Source organism: Centroberyx gerrardi, chromosome 14 (assembly GCF_048128805.1).
Source record: "Centroberyx gerrardi isolate f3 chromosome 14, fCenGer3.hap1.cur.20231027, whole genome shotgun sequence".
In the NCBI taxonomy this organism is placed as follows: Eukaryota; Metazoa; Chordata; class Actinopteri; order Beryciformes; family Berycidae; genus Centroberyx; species Centroberyx gerrardi.
Genome location: NC_136010.1, coordinates 20,962,915 through 20,983,623, shown reverse-complemented (window position 1 = coordinate 20,983,623; position 20,709 = coordinate 20,962,915). Strand labels below are relative to the sequence as shown.

Genomic DNA, 20,709 nt, shown 5'->3' with positions numbered 1-20,709 from the left:
GTTGTGCTTGTTTTCATGGTGAGTTTGGGCTACATTTTACTGCTCTATAAACTTCCCTGGGTCCAAATAAGGCCAAGTGTGAGAGTGGAACTACACAGCGGTCCTTGCTTCCTGTTGGATGCTTTGTGGCTCTGCCATCATGTCAGAAACCCTCCGCTGCGCTCCATTAACGAACAAAGCAGTTCCTCCAACAGAACACAAGAGTCTGCCTCGTCCAACCCGCCGTAAATATGCTAATAGGAGAGCCAAGCGAGTAAATATACTGCTTTTAATGTGTCTACGATTCCAAAGGCTTCTGGGATGGCTCTCAAACGGAGCGACATGTTAAGGCCGACCGCCTGCCGTCCCTGTAAATCACAGGAGCCTGACGAAGCCAAAGAGGGAACAGCCAGGTCTGACTGTGCGTGTGTGGTCAATGTGTTTGCCTGGCTTGCCAATTTAACAAGGCCCTGTGAGAATTGGAATCTCGTGCCATCAAGGGGTCTCGCAAAGACGCGTGGACAGTCAAAACAAAATCAGCAGGGCAGCGGCGTGCGGCGGTCGTAAACACCCGGGTGTAAGATCAGGTTGGGCAGTCTGAAGAGATGTAAGGAGGAGGACGCACTACTGGAGAATAGTGGGGAGGTCTGAGGTGGACGGTGGCTCTGTGCAAACCACAGTCTGTAAAAGTTGTCAAGTCAACAAGGACACCTCCATGTTGTGTGTGTGTGTGTGTGTGGCGGCAGAAAAGTGCTGAGAGGTTTCCTGGCCCCGGGGGTAGTGCAGCCAGTAGCATTCCTGAGCTGCTTTGTGGCAACAGACTGCGGTTGTACTGTAGATACTCTGCAAGTCTGCATCAATTGGGCCAAGATGCCACAGGTGCTCTGTGTGTAGTAACAGCAGACTGGAGAGAGATTAAACAATGCAAATAAGAGTCAGGCCCCTGTTAAAACTTGGTGCTAAAGCTGCAATATACAACTGTTTACACATTAAAGTAACTAAAAAAATAGGATATATTATACATTATCAGTGTGTGTCTGTTTGTGACCCTGTGTGTATATGCCTAAATCACCCAGTTTACTTGAATTTGGCTTTTCAGTTTGGGACATTTTGGGTCATATACCATTTGTTGTAAGCGTGTATTGTATGGACAGTGAGCTGGTTTGTGGCTATCAAGGTGAGGCTAGTGGCTACAGCGCAGGGAAGCCGTAGCAACAACAACAGTGGCGGAAAGCAGTAAGAAACAACAGTACAGCAAAGCTAAGCGTGCGTCAGACACTTTCAAAAACACTGAAACATCACCATTGCCTTTTTTTACTGGAGATTCTGCTTGTTCAACCCCTGCAGTGGGTTGTAGGGATGTATATCACCTCAGCCTCAGGCTAGATGCTGTTTCAAAGAAGACAGCTCATACGGATGAGTGACAAGTGCTGGGGCGTGAATTTGCCCAACGTGAAGGAGAGGAGGGCAGGATTAACAAAACACTGCCTCAAGGCCAAAAGTTGCATATTGTAGCTTTGAACTGTGAATGGGATCACTTTCTGTCTCCGTGAACATCAAGTGTTATGAATGACTATCATCACATCTTATTGTCCTATTCCACAGTATGTCAACATACAGTATAGATTTGGAATGTAGTCCAACAAAGACACATTGTCAAATACGTTTCAAATTAAGTAAGTAAGGCATATCAGACACACTCATCTTTCACGACCTGATATCAGAGCTTAGGAATGAGGCGGCAACCGACACTATCACAATGGACTACTGTATTGACTGTATCTGTTGCACTGTTAATTTCCCTCTCATTCCACTGGCATGTTGGCACAGACTATGATGTAATGAAATCAATCAAGCAATTATCTTAAGCCGTCCCTGTACTGATCCCTGAACAGTAAGCATCTCATTAAGTAACTCCGACAGAAAATGTCAAACAAAACTATGTTTGTTTTTTTAACCTTTATTTATCCAGGGAACGTCGACTGAGCACGCCTGCTCTTTTCCAGCGACACCCTGCTTTATTTTAACCGTTCCACATATTCATGTACAGCCAGTCTTGCGCTGCGGCCACTGAGAAGCTCAGGGTTAAGAGTTTTGCTCAAGGGAACATCAGCAGAGGTTGTCGAGGGAGGGGAGAGGGGACATCACTGACTCGTACTGCATATAAGCACAAATGAATTAGCAATTGTCAAAGTGAAGGATGCTGCAGTAGGACGATGGTTTTGAAACCTTTTGCCTACTCAGGGCTGCTCATCCAAAATAATCATACTTGTGATTCCAAAGAAACATGATGACAGAAATGAAGAGAACGTGTGAAAGTACTAAATTTAACATTCCAGGCATGCAGCTGACTCTTTTCTCCTGTGTAACTTACAATGAGTGAGCAGGTAGGGGACACTTAGTAAGGACACAGTGGCTGTTACAAGGACCTGCGATGTTAACGGTTAAACCGCCTTGTCACCCATGAAGACATTAGTTGAGGGTTCACATACTTGCATTTTCATGTGTTTCCACTCACAGTTTCTTGCGAATGAAGCGGAATGAACACAGGCCTTTTCTACCCTTTGTAAGGAATGCTGAGAATAGTAATGCTTGACAGAACTGCCTCCCTACTGTGCCTTGCTTTGTTTTCCAGTTTCCAAATATAAACCAAGAGACACCAGTGTTGGCATCCCACATGGGAATTTTGCACATGCTGCACCTACACACAAATCCTATTCCATTGTACGAATATCCAGAGAATCCTGTGTAGTTGATCCTTGTTGCAGCCTGAATTCTTCCATCCGTACATGTTTTCTCCCCATATTCCCATCATCCTCTACTGAAAATCCTGGGATTGTATGCAAATGCTATTCAGAAACTGTTTTAATGCATTGAGACTTGGCAACTCAGATGTAACTCTCTCTTTGCGTCTTTGCCTCAGTCTCCCCTCATTTCTAATGGATGTTCAGAGAGTCAAACGCATGTCAATAATTTATTGAGTATTCATATGGAGTTTCATGCTTGAATTAAGCAGAGACTGTTAAAATGTTGGCCTGATTCTGTTGGTGTTTCTGCCCATCTAAAAGAAAGCAAATTCTATTGTGAAATCCTTGGAACTGAAAAGACACCCAGTCTCCGAGCGTAAGTAAAAGGAGCTACACTTGGCGTGCATTTGACATTCATGCAAACAGAGCCTGTTTGTTCTGTTGTGTGGTATTGGACTGGCAAGAGAACCAAGCTATCAGGAAATGGAGGGAAGCAAGGGCCAGGACTCTTTTCTTTTCGACTTTTCTTGGAGCCGTGCTGTTTGCTTGCCTGAGCGAACCACCATGTAAACGCTTAAACGTGTGTGTTGTTTGTGTACGTAGGTGTGGGCTGTGAAGGCATCGAGGTATGGCGGTGACAAGGGCAGTTGGCACTCGGCGGTCCCACTTGTACGGGGGCGTTTAATATTCTGGAGTGTCTCCTGCATAGGGTTGGCACAGTGGCAGCTGCACTGCAAAACACGCACACAGTGGGACGTCCATCACAAGTTGCAGATATAACCATCATCATTTCTTATTCATCAGAGCACTGCTGGAGTCCCTCAGCTACAGGAGGGCTACACAGTTAACTGAGCATGTTGTCTTTCTTGATTAAAAAACCAAGACGTAAAAGATGTCACCAGTAAATGTTAACTGCTTCGGTTAATAAAACTACAGTCAAACCCTTTAATATCGGCGGATCACGAGGCTATCCTCACTGTGATCGGCATTAAGGTCACATCACTGCTAATATTATTACCATTTCTCTGAAGTCTTTAATCTCAGGGGAATGCCTCTAATCGCTTCAGTATCACACACTACTCCTGCCGCCCCCCCTGTTCTGCTCTGCTTCCACATCAAAGTAACAAAGAAAACGTCTGAGAGCCAATCGTGTTAATGTCCAGTCAGGCTCTTGGCTCTAACGGACTGGCGGGAGGGGGGACGGGGAGCGGGAGGCTGAAAACCCAGCTGAGCTTACAGTGGACAGGCCAGCTGGTCCCGGGCCAAACCGCGCTCTCTTACAGTCTCTAAAGTGTGGCATAGTGACAGTGCCAGTGAGTCAGAGCAACACAGAATCAGTCACTCAGACAGACTCACTGACAGATTGACTGACAGACAGGCAGGCAGATGGCCGGGGGGTCAGAGCTAAATGCCCGCTTTGGCTGGCAGTGGAGACAGAGAGGCAAAGAGGCAAATCACTCTAAAACTTTATAACTATATCGTAGAAGGGCCAAGAGCAAAGCACCCATATGAAAAACTTTAGGTGCACTAAAGATCAGGGGTTCTCAACATTTTCATGTCAAGGGCCTCTAAATAAGACACATACATCAGACCACAGACACCCATTTCATAACTTTTTGTCCCATGGGCCCATTAGGGAAGATTTTTGATATTGTTGATTTAGTATTGAATTGTACACTGTGGGTGTAAAGATAATAATGTTGGGGGTGAAACCTATAATTACAAGGGCTACATAGACTTCATTCTACAGTTTCTAGAGAATTAAATTATACTGAAATTAAGTGAGCGCTATGAGTGAGTGCATTTCAGCAACTCTTCTTAAGGTAGTATATGATTGAAGAGTGAAATACATTATGTTGATGAATGTTTTCATTACATTATATTTATGACCCGGACTGCTTCTCTGTTGCCGTCAACAAACTCAGTGATGCAGTGCAGCAATTTGGCAAAAGCCACTTGGCTGGATGTCAAACGTCTTGTTACTTCGGATACTAACAGACCTGTGAGGAAGGAGCGATGAGGAGGGTTCCTACTGCCTTGCGGGCCTTGTAATGTACATCCCTCCCCTTCTGTTGCCCTGCCTGCCTGTTGCCGGGCCTTCAATCTGCCTTTTGGCACTGGAGTACTAGAGCGTGACGAGGTCTTCCTTTCAGCTGCTGTGATGATGACCTGTGGCACATTTACTCATCACTCCATTGTCCAGAAAACCCACTCAGGTCGGTCTATCATCACACACACACATTTATCCAACTACTGTACAGGAGCAGACACACGCATGCAATCAGGACGGTCACAGTCACGCAAATGCACTCACACACACTTATGTAGCACACCCTCCGTGACACGTCAGGGTCACACGAGGCCATTACTGTCCTACGACTCAAGCTAATCCACGCTTGCCTGAGTGACCCGGGCCATTAACCTTCCATTTGTAATGCTGACCTTCCTCTCTACCAATAGATTGGATCGGGAGGTGGGAGGGAGGGAGTGATTTGCGACGACACATCTTTGTTGCGGCTTCAAAAAGGAATGCGATCCGCGCACGCTCCGCTCTTTAAAGCATCATCAAACACGCAACGGGTTCAAGCTAATGGACTTCAAAGGAGCTCGGAGGGGCAGGAGCGGGGCAGGGGGCCGGGAGCCTCGAAGAAAGGGGAGGAGGAAACGACTCAGCAGTAAAGCACACAAGCTCTGTTTAATGTCAGGGGATGGATCTGCATGCTGACAGCCCCAATACCAAAAGGAGGCAGCAATGAAAATATTGCTTGCTGTTATGCAGGGTTGTGGCTCTCTGGAATTTGATCAGCTGGTGCGACGGCTATCATGAATGCTTGGGGAAAAAAAGCTATACTATCCATTTTTGAAAACAGAAAATTCCCCAACTGGCCTTTACTGTAGCTGTTTGTCATGTTGCTGAATGTGAGGAAAATATGTTAACATATATATGATGGATTCATGTGACATTAAACCAGCTTGCCCTCTGGCCTCCGGTGGTATCGTCTGAGATGTGATACAACTCTGACTGACAGGTGCTGATCGCTGCATCGTGAGCCCACACACCCGGGAGTACAGTGACAGACAAAGACAGACTTAATGATGTGTGAAAGAAGCGCACCGTGTGGAGCAATTTAAAACACAGGCCGGCTTGACCCTCGGTATTGTACTAACGGGGGATACGGGACCCTCGTGAGGCCTAAATGCCAGTCCATGTTAGCATTTCAAGATGGGATGATATCATTGCGCTGGTCTCTATAGACGTGGCTTACTCCATGTGGAGCATATGGGGACAGTCTGGGGAACAGGCTGACTTACCATGTGGTAGTTGACGATTTCCTGGAGGCTTTCCCCGCACTTTTCCAGGCACTCCTGCAAAGAAAATAACACACAATAGATTCAGCGTGTTGTATTACAGCGTTCTTTAACTAGGTAATACCGTAGATAAAGAAATCTTGTAACTGCTGCTGTAATTGCACCTAAAAATAAATAAAGTAAGTAAAAGCTGTCACGAATGTACCAAATACTGACTTTATCTTATTAAGGGAGCAAATGTAAACATCCAAAACGCTAAAATTAAGTTAAAGCTGGTTAATGTCACTGAGGTGTAGATTCATACTCAAGAGGGCTTTTCCCTTAACTCTTGTCCGGGAAACGGGAACTATAATTGCAGGTCTGATTCAGTTTTTTTTTTTTTTTTACAGTGGAAACTACAAATGTGAACAAGACTTTAATAAGAAACTCAGAATTAGTCATATGGTTGAAGCCAAGAAGGCTTTTAATAGTACTTAATGTCAGCGGCAACGAGTCTAGTTCTGCCGGCCAGCTTTGGAGAAAAGACTGTGGAGACGCTGGTGCTGCGAGCCTCGCCAAGAGCAAGTTTCCAGGCCTGATCCGATCCTCACTTACTAATCCATTAGTAATCAGGTTTACTCACAAACACACACACACACACACAACTCTGAGGCTAACAGTCAGAGATCAGGAAAGTACCCCTCCCCTCCCAGGAGATAAATCAAGAGTTATTCTGCATGTTACTATCAATCCCATCCACTAAATGACAAAGAAACACATAACAAATAACTGCAAGACCACAATAAAGCTATAACGTATCAAACAGAGGTTAGATCAAATGAATTGGACGCATTCCCGACCCATCAGAGCCTCACCGAGATCATCTCATCCTTCTTGCACTGCTGGGACAGATCCCGGATCCCATTGACAAAGAGCTTGTTGGCGCTGACATACGCCTTCCCCGCTTCAATCATCCCACTGCATAGCTTCACCAGCTGGGGAGGAGGGAGAGAGAGAGAGAGAGAGAGAGAGAGAGAGTTGGAGGGGATAAATGAAGGTACAATATGTTAGTATGGTTTCAACACATAAAATCAAATCAATGTGACTGAGTTTATATTCTCACATCATACAGGACGGAGCAGGGTGAGACAGAAACCTCAGCAGCGAGGCGCTCCATGTGACTTTCTCCGAGGTACAAATCCCCGCTTGAGGACAGCGACTTGTTCGATTCTACATCATATGCTCAACCGCAACCCTCAAACTTCTATTTCCAGAGAGGAGAGAGCAAACCTCCGCATTTTCCGCTTTCAGCACATGCTAAACGTTACCGCACATGGACGAGGACGCGTGACGCACAGTCGCATGTTTGCTTTCTGAGGCTTCAGTGATCACCTGTGGTTAAAGTACAGTAGTGGATGCATTCTCAGGTGGGGTCCATGTGTTAGCGCGCGACCCGACAACACACAGGCAAATGCTATAGGGGCTTCATGTCATCCAGGACTGGGGAATTGGAAACAGACACTGGTAATTCAGCGTGAATGTTCTGTGTCGGACTTATATCTCTACCACACCAGTTTTTCTTTATAATATGCTGCAGTGCTCATATTACAATACACATTTTCCCTGGGGCTTGTCATGAAGGTTAGCTTCTGTCAGCCACATTTGTGATATGTGCCATAAAGCCTGTTTCACCAATAGCCATTGTTTTGCTTCTGCTTTCATGAGAGGAAACTGTATTTCTTCTTCTTCTTCCCTCTCTGTGTTCTATAGCCAGGCTTTCTGTTTTTCAATACCCTCTTCTCCTGCAAAGTCCCATTTCCTCCCAGCTGCTAACCAGACTTGAGACCGAGCTGCTCTGTCCTTCAGTCTAATCCCCAGAAGGAGCTGGGAACGAGCTGGGAACGAGCTGGGAAAGCATTGGCAATGCTGGGCGTTGAGAGGGGAATCCCACCTGTTCGTCCACATGGAGAAAAGGCGGGAAGATAGAGGATTAGGGGTTGGACAGTTGGGGCTATGCTACTGTACACTGTGCTGTGCTGTAATGTCCAACTGTGTGTGTCCAAACAGCACAATGCCAAGTGAAAGCTACTGGTGAGTTAAAAAAAAAAACGGTACTGTATGTAGACACTCCTAAGCCCCTTAAACAACTTTACAACTCAGTGATAAAGAATTATGATTTCCTTAAAGATTAACACTGGTGATCAAGTGATGTTTGGTGCATGGAGCTTTGGTATCTAGATCAGAGCACAGAGGGAAGTACACGGCATGCATCATTGACTCAGTAAGTTCCTTGTTCTGATTGTTTTCCCCTTACATAATCAAATTTTCTGCAATTGGATTAGAATCCCTCATGCAGAGTACAGAAAACAAGCCCAAATCAATCCCAGACCTGCAGATACGGTCAAATCTAGATGCTATTGCTACAAAGATTATTGAAGTCACTGAGGTATCTTTGCAACATATCTCTAATTATTGTGTCTTGTGAGTTGTCCTGTCTCCAAAGTGAAGCAAAACGGATGGACATGAGAGGCCATGTATCATGAAGGTAATGGGACACATCTGAATGGTTTGACTAGATCATGGTCATTGCTCATTGGAAGACGGACCGCACTGTACTGGAGAACAGACCGAGTGACTAATCCTGGCTCTCACTGACACGTACTGTAATTCAATGTCAAAAGGAACAGATGGACTTGTGACATGAGCATTACAGGCGAAGCATCTGGCTGCCTCATTATGGGGTAACTGGATGCTTTGAAAGCCAGCGTAATGCATTCTAATGTTGTCGGTAAGTCCCGTCTTGCCCTGCTGCCACGTCACATTTCAGCAAACCTGAGTTGAAATGTTCAGCAACACTGAGTGAGAGATTACGCTGTTCGTTATGCAGAGTGCTGACTGCCTTCAGTGTGAAGTTAGAACTGGGGGAACAGGCACTGTGGAGTAATGTTGGGAGTGAGCAGCAGAGTATTAATGGGCAAGTTGTGTCAAGTAGAAATATGAGTCTGTATCAACAAGATATAGTAACAGCATGTGGAGCACAACTACATTAGCCATACTAGATTTTCGGTATAAGAGTCTTCAGAAAAAACCTCCATTCTAGTCACTTTTGATCCAGTGCTACTACCGTATAGGCCTGGGATTAATCTAAGTCTGGAAAGCCTATTGCTCAGAGCTAATGTTACTGTGTTAATTACTGTATTTGTAAACCGATCTCTTTGGAGTGGAGTGTGGCACTTTAACTGCCATAGATTTATCCTGCAGTACAGATCTCTAATGCCATTCATTAAAGAACTTGGGCTGTACAGTAGACACATCTCCAACTGAATAATGGGATATGTTGTAATAGATCCAGACACATCACAAGCAAGCAGCTTGTGTTTGGTCTGCATGACCCTGCTTTCTATATATATATAAATCTGTCAGTCTGAAGACAACAGTAAACAGCACAACTGTAGCTCTCCTCTATGGGAAGCCATATGTGGCTTATATGTTAATATAGGTTAGTGTAAAATGGCAAAATAGGGTCAGGTTTAACCATTGGATTGAAAGAGAAATTGCATCGAAAATGACAAGAACATGCAATCTGTGCAACTGTCTTACCTTATCTAGCTTTGCCTCAATCTCCACAACCTCCGTCTCCACCTCATCAATATTTGCCCTGAAAAACAGAAGCATGAGAAATTGTTAGTGCATGGATAGTAATACATTATGCATGGTTGATAGAAACTCCATTGTCCTGACTGGACCCCCAACTGGACAAGCATTACCAATATACATGTCTTTTTTCTTTTTTTTTTTAGCAAGTGGAAAGTATAGCAGTTCTACAATCTGCTTCTGATTTCCCACGTCCTTAGAAAGCACGAGGACAGTCCATAAATCTGTGAGTGACAGATGGAGTTTCGTGGAGCCAAACCCAGACATGTTGAAGCAGCAACGAGCACGGGTTTGGGTGTACTGCCGAGGGAGTGTTAAGTGACTGAGACGCCGTCCAGGGAGCAGTTCAGCTCAGTCAAAACAAAGTGACAGACAAGGCCTTCCCGCGGCGAGAGCAGCGTGGCTCACTGCCTTATCCCAAACCCCGATCCACCTATCCAGCACCAACACCGCCAAAACCACCAATACCACCACCAACACCACACCCAACAGCATCTGCAGCCTGCGCCCCAGGGAGAAGTGTGATTTACACCGCTGGCTGCTGTCTCCCCTAAAAAACAGCACTCCTCAGCGGCTACAGCTATGAGGGCGGCTTCTCCCAACACTCATCTGATGGCTTGATGTCAATAAGTGGGTGGATTATGTACGGATCTGTGGTCAGAGGAGGTTTGTCATCCCTCACCGCCTCGATATGCTATCTCTATCTGCCGCCCATCCTCCCATTTTTCTGCTTCCCGCTTCCCGGTGGGACCTCATGGTTTCACTGGAGTGTAAATATGATCTATATACCGCCTCTCAGCACTCTCTGTAACACTTTCCCCCATATAAGCAGAGCTCCCTCTCTCTTTCTCACCCCTGTCTCTTTCTCTCGTTCCGTCTCGCACACACTTTCCATTAGAGAGAGAGGAGATGGTGCTGCAAATTACAGCAGCTGTGATGAGACTATCTGTGGCATATATCGGCCATGAGTGGCTGGCAGGATATAAAACTCTCCTATCTCTCTATCATCTCTCCCTCTCTCTCTCTCCCTCTCCCTCCCATCATCGCCCGGCCTTGGGTGGATTAGCCTGCTTGGCCGGGCTGCAGCGGGCTCCGGGGACAACGGATGGCACGTGCGCTCCTGTTCCTACCTCTCCACCCCCACAAGCCTTTACTCTCACCACCTTTTAAATGGAGAAGAGGGGGATAATACACCAGAGGGGAAATATCTGTCAAAAGCTCAGACTCATGCAGAATGGAAACATCCATTACCTAAATAATCAATACCACACTATTCCACATATGGGTGTATGTTATGGTAACCTCAACTGATCTCCTCCTGAACACCATTCCGCCAACCACACCCAAGGATAATCTTGCAGCGAGCCGACTCATAATGTTTTCATAGCTGATGTCATTTTTTGAAACAGCCCTTTTTAATATGTGATAACGCAGAGCGTAACGAGGTCCCGCTTTTGAGGAGGTTTGCTCTGCTCACGCCTCTCAGCAGCAGCAGCAGCAGCAGTCTGACTCCGACTGCTCTTGAAATGTCATATTTCTTTTATTCTCCCAAGTGTCTACAGCTACCCAACACAGTTCTGGGGTGACCCATTTAAATTAGCAAACAGTGCAGGTCTTAAGCATAGAAAATGCATTTTATGCTTTCTGATGCTCCACCCACCTGTTACGGATGGAAATAATTTCTACAGTTAAAAGGATATAATGGTTTGACCATAATTGTTATTGAATATCGGATATCGGCCAGTCAGTGTTGTCTACTTGCAAGGAAATTATATTTGCATTGCATTTTTTATGTATTCGTTAATTGTCCAGATATGTTTTTTGTAAATCAATTCTTCATTAGAAGGCTTAATGTATCTCAGAGTTTCCCCTACCATTGAGTAAGTGCAGTAAAGAGCTGCTAACTCACCTAAGACAATTCATTAGTCTTGGTTTCAATGGAGAGTTTCAGTGTCACATGATGTCTAACTGCTGTTTCAGAGGCTTTTCCACCCTGGCAAGAACAAAATTCTTGGGAAACATTGAATGCTTACTTTTAGTTTTTGACATGAAAAAGGTCAAATTTAAAGATACTGAATATCGGCACAAAATATCAGCTATTGGCAACTTCAGTCTAACGATGTATCCGTATCAGCCTTCAAAACCCCATACAGAACCCAAATAATTTCTTTAATAATCGAAGGCAAGCCACACTGGAGATGGAGACCTTTCATCCAATCAAATGTACAATCTCACAGTTCAGGCTGGGGCTCGGACTAGGTGTTGGCCATGCTTCTCCTCTGCAGCGCTGCTGAAGAAGTGAAGCTAACGCAGCCTGGCTGGGCATGGTGCGAGCCCGTGTAGCTGTTAGCCTTCCAGATGTGTGTCCCTGGTGTACGGACGTTGGCTCGCGGGACAGCTGCTCCCGTCGAACCCCCGGGCTCTAACCCCCACTGCCCTGTCTCACTGCACATGCCTCCCATAATGGATGCACACAGCGCCCCGGGCCCGTAGCCATGGCAACCATCCCCTTAAATGGGCCGCAGAGGTCCCCGATGTGCTTGTGAGTTGACCCTTACTCACACCACGAGTAGAGGCATAGCTAACTAGATAATAAGACGACTCACCACAAGGCTGCTGTGACGTGATGACCATCCTGCCATAGAGAGTAATCAATGAAACTATCACCATTAAACGCTCATCAAGAGACTTCCTGTTATAAAACAGCAGTAAACCTGCTTGTGGTTCACATCACTGATTGGCCGGGATGACTCAAATATACATACAGTCATTAATGCTTGTTCTTCATGGCTTATAAAAACACCACGGTAAACCTCACAACACAAGTTTATAACTGGTTTGGGCAGATTGAAGCTACATGCACCAGCTAGTTCACAGGATTAATCTGGCATCATTTATCTGACATGGAACACTGCAGTTAAGGAGCAGTGTAAAAACATAATAAACTGGGATTGTGCTGAGCAAGCTAAGGCTCTGGTGGTTTCTGGCCTGTTGACGTGCTGACGGGGCGTCCAGGGGAAAGGCTGAGGTGCTGTTTACTAGGCCAAAATTACAGAACACCTCTGGTTCTCTTTATCATCCTAACTGGATTCACATGGAGCTTGACTGCATTCTGAGAGACCAGGTTCAATGACAGGAGTGATTTCGCTTAGTGAGAAAACATTTTTAGTACATGTACATGCTGGCATATAATCATGGTGAAATGTGAAATGCGTGAAATTCTTTTGGGAAAATATGATCTCTAGATGGTCTGAAAGTATGTGACATCATCCTGAATAAAATGTTCACATTTCCATCACTGGTTTGTCAGCGTGGCTCGGCTGCTGGCTATGAACTGGATGGCTGAGAGGGATGCAGCTGAGCTCAGATGCCCCAGAGGGTTGTGTTTGGGAGGGCGAGCCCGGGCAGACGGGCCTGGTGGCCTGCATGGGTAATGAGCAGGTGGGAGGCTGAGGAGAGAGCCAACACGGGGTCCAGGTAGTGACCCCTAAAACACAGCCGCGGCTCCCAAACCCTCCGCCAGCTGGGGCGCACCAAGTAAACCTACAGAGGGAAGCCCACTGGGGGAACGAATCAGGCAATGAGCGGCGCAGTATCGCTGTGCCAGCATATGAATGAGAACAGCTGTAGAGCAGCCTGGATGCTAGCTTCAAGTGATCCTCGGTAATCAGCAGACTGTTTGATATCAATCCGCTGTTTGCTCTTTCTCACTCTGTTCAATATCTTTAATCTCAGTTACATTTAACACCCAGCAAGGAGGGCTTAATCAATAGAGAATGGGCTGTTTGGGAGGCCGGATATGGGATGGGGGGTGGGGTGAAGGAAGGGGGGAACAGAAGAATTGGAGACGGGACGGCCCTGTCTGTCTGAGGGCCCCATTGTGACATAGCCACTTCCTGTCTGGAGGGATGACAGCATTTTGTTATAATATTGATTGCTTTAGTGCCCTAATAGAGGCCGGATTGCAAGGCTGAATGGATGATTGGAGAAGGGGGCGGGATCACTGAGCATATTCCCTTCGGCTCCGCTGAACAGCAGCAGCCCCGCTCGGGTTATTCTTAGCTGCGTGGCTCCTAATGCCCCCGCCCTGCCCAGCTCTCCTCCTCCTCCCCCTCCTCCTCCTCCTCCATGGGCAGATTACTACATGGGCTAATGCAGGGTCAGGCAGGTGCCCCCAGCTATGCAATGCCAAGCACTTACCAAAAATCCAACCCAGCCTATTTTCAGAGCACAAAGCAGACTAGTCGCTCAGAAAATATCTTACCTCCCTGCACACTGACTACTACCCATCCAGAGTGTAACCAGAGTATGAACGGCCCATATTGCAATCTCCTAACCTTATCTGTCCTCCAAAAAAAAGTTTTGCACTCATCCACTTAATGTCACATATTTTTCCATCAGCCAAATAACTTAAGAATTACGCTGCCCCGTAATCTGCAGTAACCCGACCCTAATGCTTTTAGGGTGCAGAGTGAGTTCAAATGTCTCCAGTAATACCCGTCCCAAAATGCCTTCAAAAACCCTGACTATTGTTTCATAAGCCCAGGCTTTTATTTCCACTTGAAAGCTTAGATGTGTTCCTCATACTTAAATAGGCCTGCTTTCTGTTCTGAAAGGACCCGGCCCCACTATAAACACCGCTCGCATTACTGCACCAGACTATCTGAGAGTGTTGCTGCATTAACCTCAGACATTCTCCAACACACGCTTCTGCACTAATGGCTTCACAGAACTGACATGTCTGCTGCAGCAATAATTACTCATTTATGCTTCAATTACAACATGCTGAGGGCCTGAGCATTAAGCCGTCAGCGGATGGATAGATTAAGATGCATGTGCTGTATGTGCAGTATCCACCACAGGGTTAAAATGTATGTCCCAGGTGCTAACATCAACCACGTCAGTATATGTTAAAGGCATGGAGCAATACGGTCAGCTCTTCTACAAGTGGAGGGTTTTAGTCTTCCCCATCCCCCCTCTGATTCCCCACTGTGCCAAATACTTGTGTGTAGCCAACAGCTGAGTGGCAACCATTCACCAAACCCTGTTTCCAAGGCGATAGCCATCCACCCTCGCAGACAGACACCCCTCCCAGCCCACCCACTCATTCAGCAGATTGAATACAGAGATCCACAGGACCACCAACGCTCCCACTACACTATTTCCACACTGGGGCCCTCTGTGTCTGATCCCAGGCATGTACAGCGAGCCACTGTCTGGTGCAGAGTTCAGGAGAGGTGCAGCACCCACTTTTATTGTTAGTGGGTCCTGAGCAAGCAGAAGAGAAATGGACCTACTGCTGTTGGTCATCAGTAAGGATATTTAGTAAAATACACTTCCAGTCAAACGTTTGGACACAGCCATTTTTCTTTATTTTTACTATTTTTCACATTTTTAGAATAATAGAGACATCAAAACTATAAAATATCACAAATGGAATTATGCAGTTACCAAAAAGTGTTTCACAAATCAAAACTATCTTATATTTTAGATTCTTTAAAGTAGCCGCCCTTTAGCCTAGCCTAAGGCTTTGGAAAGAAATTTATACATAGGCATCAACTTCACTATTTATATTTGTCTAAAAAACAAATGGCAAGCATTTAAGCATAAGCCTTTAGATAAAAATGGCTTTCAGATAATGAAAAACATAGTACATTCAAATTCAAACCTTTGACTGGGAGTGTATAGCGTCCATGAAATGAACGGCGAAAACTGAACTGACAATTCGAGTTTTTGTCAAATTGAAAAAAGAAATAGTCTTTCATCATTCAATAAAACAAAAATAAAATCTGCCTGACTTCATTCATCCTCTGAATACGAGAGCATGCGCCCGACACTCTGCCATCTAAAACAGCCAGGATGAATGCCAAACCCCACGCTCCCCTGAGGGCTCCCAGTGACTAAAGTGACAGTGACGGGCCTAACTGCTACCTGACCCAGCTTGTCCTCGTGTGCAGACCCCAAAAACTGGGTCTTTTTTAGCAGAGGGGCGTACGTCTACCCTCTCTCACGAGAACGGGAAGCCTCATAAATCACTGACAAAGACCGAGGCTGCGGCCAAGGACAGGCTCCGTGGGTAAGGTGGCTGCTGGAAAGGACGACTATGTCTGCATGAAAAGTAATAAAACTACCAAATAGAACCACATTTATAGCTCAGGCATCCTAATTCACCAGTTAACTAAAAAAGCATCATAAATGAAAAATGCAGCAGTGGAGAAATGTGCTCTATTGGGCTAATTGAGCGCAGTTGTTGGAATTGTGCTGTTACATGCAATGTGAAGCCTCTGAACTGCAAATTCGACTGGACAGGGTGTTTCGAAATAGATGTGTATGCACGCTTCGTATTTCAGCAAAACTTTCCCAGCATTTTAATGTATTTCAGTCATTCAAGCATTTCACTGGTTCAGACAGTCTCTCCGTTCTAAGGACCCTTTGTTATTATGTATCAGGAAACTGCGTAAGCAAAATAAAGCTGTAAACTCTCAGAACTGATGTTTGCACTGGCAGAAGTACTGCAGCCATCTGGACCGTTCCATCATTAGGTTTGGATACAAGCGGTGTGGGACGCTCATCTATCATCCTTTCCTCACTCTGTCTGTCCGCTAATCTCATAGGAAGGGGACAGGCGTGCCATCAGTGCTGCTCGTCGTGCCAAGTGTACCCATCATGCCTTGTGTGGCCTCACGCTGCCCAGCGCAGATGCCTGAGCAGTATCTCGCTCCTCTAGGAGTCAGTCTACCCAACCTGAAAGCGTGAGCTAGAATTTTGCGAAAACATACACCGCATGTGCCGCTGCACCTTCCCCGCACGGAATTCCCAAAAGGCGCGAGCTGGGATGGGATTTCAGAGGCTTATTTGCATGTGGAGACCAGCTGAGCTCACGTTGGTCTGACAGAGAGCTCTAAACACACACACACACACACACACACACGCACACACACATAAACACACGTCATCAGGCCTTTGCAGAACGTCTCTCATCCAGAGTGTTGTCTGGACTGGGAGAAAGAAAGGGAGGGAAAAGAGGGAAAGGAGTATGAGTGCTGAGAGAGAGGGGGACTTGTTTCTGGCTGACAATACATATTCCTCTCCCGCCTGCAGAGAGACCCTCGCCAAAATCAACACCCCTGCTATGTTTTTTAACTGAAGGAGATATCTAGTCTGGCAGCGGGCGGAGCGCTCCACCTCGGATGACCAGTCTGCCTGCTGTGGGTGAACTTTTGCCCGTCTGCTTTCTGCACCTCCTCTCCCCTCCCTGCCACACCCCTGCCAGCTCCCCTCTAACATTGTCACGGGCCGCGCGGTGCTGCTGCGTTCGCCACAGACCGCAGCACATAAATCAGGAGGGAATAAGCTGCCTGAGGGCTTGATACGTCTGGGTCTCCTTCTCAGAAAGCAGCCCAGAGCACTAAAACGCAAAGTTAAAAACACATTCGGTGTAAAAAAACAAAACAAGAGCTAACCCACTGAAAGTAAAAAAAGCAATATTTGACAAAATTAGGATTTTTAGTGGTTAAAATAAGGGCTTGACCGATTTGGGTTTTTGAAGGCCAGTAGCGATACCGATATTTTTTGAGCGAAGATGCCGAAAGATGATATTTTTTACTGACCATTTCCATGCCGAAAATTACAAATCTTAAGTGTTTCCCCCAGAATTGTATTCTACACTAAAACTCTCCACTGAAACCCAGACTAATGAAATAGTCTCAGGTGGATCAGCAGAGTGACCCACTGCACCTTTTCAATGGTAGCAGAAACTGTGGGAAACATTAGGTTAGAAAAAATAAAATAAAATTTCATTGCAGGTTTTACAGACTTTTTATATAGCTGCGGTCAGGGAGGAACCTCCACCATATTGGCAGTGGACGACATGACTGGGCAATATCCAATATTTAATAAAAGGCCAATATTGGCCCAATATGTTGGCAACCCGTCTAACCTTAGTTAAAATAACAATTTTCTTTTCTATTCAAAACAGATTGTAACTAGGCCTCTTCTTCTGCCTCAGGAATCAGTTAGAACACCCACTTTTTTAAAAATAAAGTGTTTTTGTTTTTTTGATTTCCATTCGAAAATGATAAAGCCACCATGTGAAAAAAGTTGCATCTACTCTTACAAAATTGTTGCTGACATGAAATAAAGCTGAAATGGAAATGTATCTGTATAATGCACCTTTGCCTGCAATATATCTTGTAAGACAGGATCATCTGTCTTTTTAAATCATCAGCCACAAATTTCATGTAACAGTTTTCTGTCAAAACATAGGAAGAAAACCTTTCAAATATAACAATGCATTCTCTCTGCTGTTACTAAACCCCCCGCTCTACAGTACGGCTCTCAGACCGTTAGCGTCTTGCTGGACCTTGAACAACATGTGTGCATATTTTCAGTCCCTCCCTTGGAGAGACACATTAGTTCTGGCACTGTCCAACAGCCAACGGTTCACAGTGAAGCAGTAAAGCAGCCAGGCAGGCAGTCCCTGAGCACAGGATAACATTCCCGCTTAATCTGACCACATGAATCCCATCTTCTCAACGTGAAGAGAGGAACAGAGACACATTCTTCAACAGAAACATTCAAATCAAACAAGACTCCTGTAGCCATGAGAACCTGAGTCCTGCAAAGCTGCTGCCAGGAATCGCTCGCTGATGGAAAAGTCCTAGAATAAAGTATCAGTCGGATCCAGCTTTTCATTCAAACATGACTTATTGATAGTGCTCATTTCAACATAACTTTCTGCAGTGTGAAAACCATAATGTTAATTTGACAAAAAACAACTCAGGAATTAGAAAAGACATTCAGATGATGCAACTACTCAAAAAGCAATGCACCTCACTCATAGCCCGAAGCGAACTACAGCTAAAGTTAATGTACTAATTGCTCTTTCACACACACACACACACACACACACAGATACTGGCTGCCATGCTGTGAGTCCCGACCCTGCAGCGACCCTGCGAGAGTGACCCGACCCCCGGGGAGCGAGCAGCTGCCCCCCCCCCCCCCCCCCCCCCCCCCCCCCCCCCCCCCGGCCCAACGCCGCTCACACACCAGGCTCAGGCAGCACAGAGGAAATGGGAGACAAGAACCGGGTCAGCCTGCCAAAAGACAGAGTCAGCAGCAGTGTGCCTCTCCGCCCGGTCGCTTCACAGCCAGGGAGCAACGTGTCAGAGAGACACGGAGGGAAGGCGCAGACCAACAGCAACAGCTGAGGAGGCCTGCCCCGCTCTTTTTTCAAACTCGCTCTGTTCAAATTCTAGCCAGTCAGCAGCAGATCCGCTACACAAGACATGTGGAGGGTTGAATCTACTGCGTGACAAAGACATCAAGTTGATTCGGAATGAAGCAAACAAACATCTGTGTCAACGTCAGTGAGAGTGAATAACACTAGAGAATAATCGCTAGATCATAAAGGCTCTTTCAAGTTAAAAAAGGAAAGTGGGACAAGCGGCTCTGCTTTCTTCTGTTTGACATTATAAAGCCGTCCGCTGGCTTTAGGAGATTTTTTTTATGTCTAAATAATGACAATAACATTGTTACCATTTTTAACCGTCCTGGCTCAGGGCTGTGTGCTGCAGACAAATGGCAAAACGTCTGGATCATCTAATTTTAGCTTGTATTCAGACAGAGACAGACGCGACCTGAGCAAAGCCGTGCTTAAAAGTTGAATATTAAAGCAGAATTCGTCTGCCTACGTCAAAGAATATTGATAGGCCTGTTGTCGCAGTTTAAAATTGTAAAAGCACATGCCTGAACTCCAAAATTATAACCCATAATGCCCGTAATGCGGCAGAAAGTCCACGTTTTTCTCTCCTGCTATATCTGAGCTGGATCGGTGAGGGTTTTCTTTCCTGTGTCAGCCTTTCCACTAATATTTCAAAGCTGTAACTATGGGTCAGCTTTGGAACAGACTTCTTCTGCACAATATTGCCTTTCATTCCAGACAACTGGATTCATTTTAATACTGAAGACAGTGTCAGACAGCGACTTCATATCTTATTCACTGGGAAAAACAGCATTTCCCGCACACAATTGATTGTTGCTCTTCCATTGTTACTTTTAACAAGCATCTTTTCAGAGCATCTCGAACTGTTTGGATAACCTGATAGCGGGGGCCATTATCCTGCGCGTCCCTCAGGGAACCGATTGTTAGTACGGCCTGGCTGTCAGTCAGAGCTGGAGGACTAAACAGTGGGAGCGGCGGGGCCAGGACCAAGGCTTATCTGGGAATCAGCGGGGGATTTGTAGCCGTGTGGCTGGAGGGCTCGTGTCCGCACTAAGCCTCTGGCCTAAGGCCCGAGGAGGACGAGGGGGCAGGAGGGGACACGCTGCGGAGGATGGGTGGGGGCGGACAGCGGGAAAGCGACCAGCAAACTGCCCCAGCACTGACCTGTAACATCCTTACTGAGCCGCACCACAACCATCTCAAGTTAGGATTGGGTAGGAAAATCTTCATTTTATTAGTCAAAATAGGTGAAACTTCATTAGAAACAAGTGAAATTATCTAACAGATTTCAGACTTTCACCTTTTTTAAGCAAGATGAGACTTTAAACTCACTGACCTATATTGATGGACATTTTTTTTCAGGCTTCTAAGTGGTATGCATGTGTCTTTTTTTAACTTTCAATGGAGGCAGCACAACATGGACATCAGTGAGGATGCCTATGGCCATGCCATGTCACTGACATCTCACTAGTAGGCAGAACATGGTGACATATCTGTCAGCAGACAGGACAGATGAGCAGGGTCTCTCCTAACACAGTCACTTAAAATCGCAGAAGTGTTGACGATGATGTCAAACAGAAAGGACAGGCTCGTCAAAACCAAGCACTAATGATCTTTAATACGCTTTATGGCATCTGGGTTTTAGAATTTAATCTTTAAAAGGTTATACTGAACGTAGTGTCTTCTACACACCAATCCTCATGTTGCTGAAAGCCTTTAGAGCTATGCAGTTAGAGCCATGTTACTAATGCATCCCCACTCTGAACACTAGAACTACAGCACAGGAGATTTAAGAGATTAGTTGTCAATAACTGA

General features: G+C 45.8%; 1 protein-coding gene across 1 annotated transcript in view; it reads right to left on the bottom strand.

The window, feature by feature from the left end:
- Positions 1–20,709, bottom strand: part of acap3a (ArfGAP with coiled-coil, ankyrin repeat and PH domains 3a) — a 54,210-nt gene that overhangs the window by 21,707 nt on the left and 11,794 nt on the right. The window contains exons 2-4 of the mRNA XM_078288111.1: positions 9,615–9,672; positions 6,890–7,009; positions 6,039–6,092 (exon numbers count right to left, since the gene is read on the bottom strand). Coding sequence (XP_078144237.1) covers positions 6,039–6,092; positions 6,890–7,009; positions 9,615–9,672 — 232 coding nt within the window. The remainder of the gene's footprint in view (positions 1–6,038; positions 6,093–6,889; positions 7,010–9,614; positions 9,673–20,709) is intronic.